Raw genomic sequence first — 7431 nt, 5'->3', positions numbered from 1 at the left:
GTTTGGTGCTTGCGCGTACCCTAAGACAACTACAAAAGAAACAGTCAATGGTTTCCCATCATCCCAACAGATGACTATCAAGCCATACCAGCCAAGTGAGCATCAATGTTTTGATTTTCATGACCAATACTTAAAATGTGTGTTTTTAATTTTTAAAAGAACAACTGATGTCCAACATGAAAACACTTTCACTTACACCCATGTGAGTGAGGACCTCTGATTTACACACACACACACACACACACACTACATACATCATACTTTCTCAGTCAGCATCAACAGAGAACATTTTATTAGATTTTTATTCTCTAATCAGATCAGCCAGAATCAAACCATGAGAGAAATGTAAACATGAAACATGTCAGTGGGCTCTGATGTTTGTATTTCTCAAACAGAGAGCACACTGTCATCTGCTCTTTGATTACTCTCGCTCTGAGAAATGATACCTCTGCGTGACATTCGATTTTCTTCTCCCATGAACTCTTCTGTTGTGTCACACTCGAACTACACTATTAAAACGTTTCTGTGGTAAATGGTTAAACATTTCAATGTTCCTTTAATGTGTTACAACATGTGTTATTCCAGGTGTAGGCTATATTTAATGATCTATTTTAATTTCAAAATGCCCTTTTTGTGAAATAGGGCTCCTCTAAAATCCTCTCCATGTCCCTGCGTGGATCACTTGTATATATATGAAGTCAATGGGGAAGCGTAAATTGTGCTGTAAAGGTAGATACCTTGATTCTTCCTTCTGTTCAAGGTTGCCAGGTTTGCTTATTATAAGCTACCATTGGCTCGTACCTGTAAAGTTACCTATATTGGTAATTGGTTTCTGGGATTCTCTTTTAAAAAATCTTGAGCTTATATTTTAAACATTTCATTTATATGTTGCACATTTCCGTTTGCAAGTTCAGCTCGTGTCAATTTAGACCGTTCAATGAAAATGTAGTGCAATGTAAATGTATTTTGTTCTAAATTACCAAAACTTGTTAGCAATCTCCTGCACACTGCCTAAATTGTTCCAATTAATTGGCAACATTTCGGTATAGAAACATCGGCGATTCTTTTATACAAATAACTAATTCTCCTCTTATGGACCTTTCTTGAAAAAATGGCCGATGTTTTCTTCATTTAGTTTCAGTATTTTTTTGATATTGTTGATAATGGAAATAAAAGAGATGTATCCTTCAAAATACTTGCCATCAAAAAGGATTGAAGAAGAACAAATTTGACGCTCTTTATTTCAAGCTTTTAATGGGTCTTTGTGTAATTGAGCTGTTGTTATGGCGACACTGCAGGTTTGACTGAGGCGGTGGGGCAGGGGCCTAATGTGATATCTTCCCATGGGGCCCAGAAATCCTAGGAACACCCCTGCATTCAGGTAAATCATTTATAAAACGTTTAATAAAATAAATACGAATATTTAATTACACATAAAAAAATCTTTTTAATACATGCAGTGTGCAGCAATGTTTTTATCCCAGTATGTAAGTTGCTTGTTCGAGGCTACCTCCGTCTTTATTTTGGGCTGGTTTCCCTCGATCTGATTACTTATTCTCCTGCAAGGTCTGGCAACACAGCTCCAGAGGAGGAGGACATTCATTCAGTGATCGTGCAGGAAACACATCAGTGAGCAGGATCTTGGGATTTCCTTACAATGTGGTGACGTTAACTGAAGGTGGGCAAAGTGGTCTTCTTGACCAAACTTTTGTTTGCACGATGTAGACTTACACGAATGCTAATAGCCGAATGATAACCATACGCATGTTTTTAAAGGTAGTTTAACGCTAGGCTAACGATGCACGTTTACGTGGTAAAGAAATGTAGGAATGTAGAGAATACACCCAAACTGAGACCCCCACCATGCAATGTTTAATCCTTTACAGAGGAGGAGTGGTAAACTTCTAACAGGACGACTTGTTTGTTAAATCAGTTTACTTTGCCATTGCTATCACAGTTGAAGATCTTTTGTGAAAACCTTAGTACCTGACTGTCAGTCATATATTAACTATCCTGTGTGTCCTAACATACCATCAGTTCACTTTACAGCTGCTGTAAAGATGCCCATGAGGGAGGGGAGACGGGGGGGGGGGGGGGGGGGGGGGGTCTGTAACAGAGGGCAGAACATTAAATGAGTTTTTAATTTGCACAGAGCCAATTCATAACAAATGTTACCTCAAGACATTTTAGGAAAGAGCAGGTACTCTTTGTAAATACCAACATGAATCCATCATGAGCTCAAAGCAACATTTAGCAAAGTCAAGGGCCAAGAAAAACTTTCTGTAAGAGGCAGAACCATCTGCTGAGACTGTTGGACTTGGAAAGAGGGATTTAAGGAGATGCAGGAGACAACAACAACAACAACAATGATTAAGATAGATTTCAGCTACAATGTCAGCAATACTGATATGGTATGTGTAGAATAAGCAGTAACAGCTAAGTGTGATTATTGGCTGATCAGTCTGACATTAACTGAGCAAATGAAACAAACTAATTTGCCCCATAAGAAACAAGTCAGAGTACGCTGATGTGTTTACTGCTCTCTCCCCACTGTTTAACACATCGGTCTTGTTTTCAGGTATCATGCCTTTTTTGGAATTCATAGCTGGAAGCGTTTCAGGTAATACAACTTTGATTAAACAGGAGTTTGTTAAACCCAATACACGTTTCTCTATTCATGAGGAATAATCAGTTTCCTTTGTGTCTCAGGTGCATTGGGACTGGCAGTGGGACATCCTTTAGACACAGTGAAGGTTGCAGGACACACACACACTGCACGTTGTTTATTTACATGATTAAATATGAAAACTCGCCTCTTACTACCTCTGCTATATTATTTGTAGGTGCGTCTGCAGGCCCAGTCTATGTATAAAGGCATTTTTCATTGTGTGGCTAAAACATACTCCCATGAAGGGGTAGGTGTCATTTTCTTCTAAACTTAACACTTCATATCACTTTGTACGGCCAACCTCCCAAAACAAACCCACACACAACAGAGAGTTGCTAAAGTTGTTGATAATATTTTTAACGTTTCAGCTCCATGGATTCTTCAAAGGCATGGCATTTCCGGTGCTGACAACAGGCATCACAAACTCTGTTGTGTTTGGCTCTTACAGTAATGCCTTAGATTACCTCAGTCAGTCTCGGCGCAGTGACCGCAGTCAGGGCACGCCGGCCTCTATGACACACGTCTTCACTGCAGGATGCTTCTCAGGCCTGATGCAGGTACGAGCACCTGATGTGTGATGGGATGTTTTTTAAAGGTTGTCGAGATACTTTGTTTGTCATGACCCGGCTCTGCTCGCATGTCATGACAAAAATCAAGGTAAACATACCGCAGCAGAACACACATCAAACAATCAAACTTCAGTATCTGCCAAAACTTGCATTAATGCTTGCCTGCTTCAGAAATGACTTTATCTGCATGTAATGAGTACTGATATTTATAATTTATGGCATTCATTAATATTTTTTTCTGCCCTAATAATTACTGTTTTCATTTTGGAACTGATTCTGCATTTCCTCTACTTCAAGTAAATGAGGGGGTTGCCATTTAAAAGTGTGTCATCCATTCATTAATCAAAGGCCTTTGATGAGATAAAATAACCTATTTCTATAGATCCTGAGATATAAGTGTAAAGAAGCTCTGACACTAACCATTACTTGCATGAACAAGGTTATCTTATTGCTGCCCCAGTCTGTGATTTCCTCCAGCACGCAGGGGTTCAAAGGAGCAAAAGAGGTGTGAGGTTTAAAGTACAGCGTCAGCGCCACACTGTCTCACATTTACAAAGTCGTCTATCCCACTGCTGCAGCATTAATGATATCTGCTCCATTCCGTCTTTGTACCTGATCAACAGAACCTTGAGTTGTCATACCGGCTCACTCACACGGGTCTGGATTGAGCCGTGTCAGCAGTTTTTAACTCTGACCCACCTTTGTTCTGCCTAACGATTGCATATTTATGTGAAAGGCCTGAAACAGAATAAGATGCTACAGTTGTGTTTATGTCTTGATCAGGTGTATTAAAACACAGTAGAAAAGTACTTTGCATAAAACTACTTATTTGCCTATGGTGGCGGCTGTGGCTCAGTTGGTAGAGTCGTCGACTCTCAACAGGAAGGTCAAGGGTTGATCCCCAGCTCCTGCAGCCACATGTCCGGTGTGTCCTTAGGCGAGGCACTTAACCCCAAGTTGCTCCCTCTGCTTTGTCGGTAGTATATAAATGTGCATTTATGGATTCTGATGGACACCTTACACAGCAGACTCTACCATCAGTGTGTGAATGTGTAGGTGTGACCTGCAGTGTAAAAGTGTTGTCAGAAGACTAGAAAAGAGCTAAACAAGCTCAAGTCCATTTACCATGTTATTGCCATTACAGTATATTTCATAAGAGCGGTGTGTGGGAGGGGCGTGTCAGTCCCAAAACATTGCAAACCTATTTGTGCAGTTTAGATGTTGTGACAGAGTTTTCTTTATTAGGAAATGATTTCCCAACATTGGGTTCAGGACTTCTACTTTTGTTGTGGTGGTATTGAAACAGGTAGGCTTAATGATATTGTTTGATTTATACCAGCATGTTATCTACATTTTACATTCTGGTATCGTGACAACCCTGATAGTTAGTGTTTCTTAGGTTAGGTGTGTTTTATTCTTTGTGTACTCATGGATTTTCTTCTGCAGTTTAAATTATTATTATTTTTTTTTACAAAATGTGAACTTCTTCTTTCAGGTGTTGGTCTGTGCACCCATCGACCTGGTGAAGGTGCGTCTACAGAGTCAAGCAACAGTTGTGCGATACCGTGGACCCTTTCACTGTGTTGCCGTCATTCTGAAGGAGGAGGGTCCCCGCGGTCTGTTCAGAGGAGCGCTGGCCCTCGCTCTGAGAGACGTACCCTGCTATGGACTCTATTTTCTGCCTTATGAAGTTATTCGAAAGGCTCTGACTGAGGACGGAAAACAGCCAGGTCGGTTTGGAAGACAAAAAGTAAAAACAATTTAAAAAAAAAAAAGGTGGGGGAAAACTTAATACCAAAAAACATTGTTATAAATGGTCCAGGCACTCAGGATGGTTTGAAAAATATGATTGGCCTTTAATTCATCTGGCTAGAAACATCACAGCAGCGCGTGTCGTTGGTGTGATGTTTGTTTGTGGTCTTAGCGACACACTGAGACAAAAAAGTAAAAACAGTACTTTACGATTTAGATCATCTTTGTTATGACTTTGTGCTTTTTTAACATCAATGAGTGTAGCCTTTCCTGCACAGATTCTTACCTGCTTTTTTTTAACGAGAGGTTTTGTTGTAGTGTTATTATGTTAGGGCGCTAGTATCTCAGTCTGTAGGGTCTTTGGACCCTGTTTTCAAATGCTGGTTTGAACCAAAGTGTAGAAGTTGGTTTGGTTGCTGGAGATGCCAGGTCACTTAACGAGTACTGGGGGGCCCTTGAGCAAGGCACCAAACCCCCAACTATACTCCTCAAAAAAAGTTTGGAAACGTTATTTCGGTCACTTATTTCGCCCCTTTAATAATACTAATTGGTGTTGTATTTTATATTGTTGGAAAGCCTGATTAGTCACCTTTACAACGAGGTATAACTTGTAAGGATCGTGGGAAAAAAAATGTCAATTTTTTTTTGCCAAAATCGCCTGCAATCTTCGTCTGTTGGTATTCACTCCTGTTTTGAGTTGCTTGATGGAATTGATGACTGCACTCTCCCACAGTAATAAGGAAAAAAACAACACATATTGGCCATTTTTACACTAATCATTTTACACTGTCTGGGACCTCAGTAGAGTGTGGAAGATCCATACACAGCCACAACAGCTTGGCCCCTCCTCCTCATGCTGGTCACCAGCCTGGTCACATTCTGCTGTGGGATGGCATCCCATTATTCAACCAGGAGTTGTTGAAGGTCAACCAACCCAAGATGATCCCACAAGTGCTGTCAATAAGGTGCCAATCAGGTGCCAGTCATACACCTGTAACTGGCACACACCTGGCAGGACTTGAAGCTCAAAACAGGAGTGAATACCAACAGAAGACGATTTCAGGGGATTTTGGCACATTTTTTTGGGGCTCTACTCACACGTTTAGCTGTGTTGCACATTCAACAAATGCATGATCCTTACATGTTATACCTCGTTGTAAAGGTGACTAATCAGGCTTTCCAACGATATAAAATACAACACCAATTAGTTTTGAGGAGTTTATGTTGCACTCCCTGTGCAGCAGCCCACCCTGACACCTCTCCACTAATGCATGTCCACAGGTCCTGTTTGTACATGTGTGTGATCTGGTCCTATGTGTGTGAAGCATGTTTCTCAAAGGAGGGTAAAACCAGAATCTCCTGTTGAGGTTTAATAACGTATGTAAAGAAAATCTGGTAGGAGGTTTATGTAGATTATTTTTGCATTAACGTGACATTGTTCTCTCCATAGGTACGTTTGCAATATTGATGGCAGGTGGAATTGCGGGTGTGGTGACCTGGGCCTTCGCCAACCCCATGGACGTGGTGAAAGCCAGGCTCCAGCTGTCAGGGGCCGGAGGTCGTGAGTACAGGGGGGTACTCCACTGCATGAGAGTCAGCGTCAGAGAAGAGGGACTAAGGGTCTTTTTCAAAGGGCTCCTTCTAAACAGCCTCAGGGCCTTCCCGGTCAACGCCGTCACTTTCCTCAGCTACGAGAGTCTGATGAGACTTTTTTATCAACAAGAGAGATGACATCACTCTCCACACCTGTGACCTGAAGACTGAACACGGAGATTCATGCTGTCTGAATGTTGGTTCCATACTTCCATAGTTACTTGAAACAAAGTCGTTGGACTACCTCAGCTGGGACATTTGTAAGATCCAGAATGTAAACTCTTTACTTTAAACTTTTTACAGGAAGTTCTTTGTGGGTTTGTGTGATCCAGTTTGAGAAACCTTGAGCACATTTGAAATTGAAAATGACGCTCCATTTCCTGATAAATGAAATGCTTTGAGAGGACGTCAGAGTCATTCTTCTGTTTACTTGAAATCAAATCCAAACTAGGCTGCAAAGTATTTTGACACATCAAATGGAAAAACAGTTCTCAATAAATTCCTAACAGAAATATTTCAAGGGTTGTTTTTTTATTTCAATAACAGTAACCATCGAGACGTTCTCTTGAAATGCCTCCTCCATATAACATTCAACAGTGCAGGCAAAATAAAGAGTGAATAGGTCACAACATCTTTGCATGATTAAATGTCATATTCAGCTGCTTTAGTTTTATTGCACCTCTTGTGTATTTGTCGATCCTGTACAGGGCTACCCAGCCAAAGTGGCTCGAAGCAGCATTTATTGTGAGGCCGTCTGCACTCTTGTTTTTCCGCGATAACGAGTTTATGTCGGTAGTTGGTGCCGAGGTCCTGCAGCACATTCTCCCATCAAGTAGGCTACACTAGTGC

General features: G+C 41.0%; 1 protein-coding gene across 1 annotated transcript; it reads left to right on the top strand.

Moving 5' to 3' along the window:
- The first annotated feature begins 1560 nt into the window (after positions 1 to 1560).
- Positions 1561 to 7096, top strand: LOC109985069 (solute carrier family 25 member 45). Its single transcript, XM_020635298.3, has 7 exons — positions 1561 to 1678; positions 2579 to 2620; positions 2710 to 2753; positions 2844 to 2915; positions 3037 to 3225; positions 4733 to 4967; positions 6440 to 7096. Exons 2-7 carry the CDS (start codon positions 2584 to 2586, stop codon positions 6718 to 6720), a joined length of 858 nt encoding a protein of 285 aa, XP_020490954.1. The 5' UTR covers positions 1561 to 1678; positions 2579 to 2583; the 3' UTR covers positions 6721 to 7096.
- Positions 7097 to 7431: the final 335 nt, after the last annotated feature.

Source organism: Labrus bergylta, chromosome 12, assembly GCF_963930695.1.
Source record: "Labrus bergylta chromosome 12, fLabBer1.1, whole genome shotgun sequence".
Classification (NCBI taxonomy): domain Eukaryota; kingdom Metazoa; phylum Chordata; class Actinopteri; order Labriformes; family Labridae; genus Labrus; species Labrus bergylta.
The sequence above is the reverse complement of the archived record's forward strand: the minus strand, read 5'-3'. Positions and strand labels throughout refer to the sequence as shown.

Excerpts from the sequence above, each read along its gene's own strand:
- LOC109985069 (XM_020635298.3), top strand. The coding sequence starts at position 2,584 with ATGCCTTTTTTGGAATTCATAGCTGGAAGCGTTTCAG. Across the intron at positions 2,754-2,843 it reads ATCCTTTAGACACAGTGAAG|GTGCGTCTGCAGGCCCAGTC; the intron begins GTTGCAGGACAC and ends TATTATTTGTAG. Across the intron at positions 3,226-4,732 it reads GCTTCTCAGGCCTGATGCAG|GTGTTGGTCTGTGCACCCAT; the intron begins GTACGAGCACCT and ends TTCTTCTTTCAG.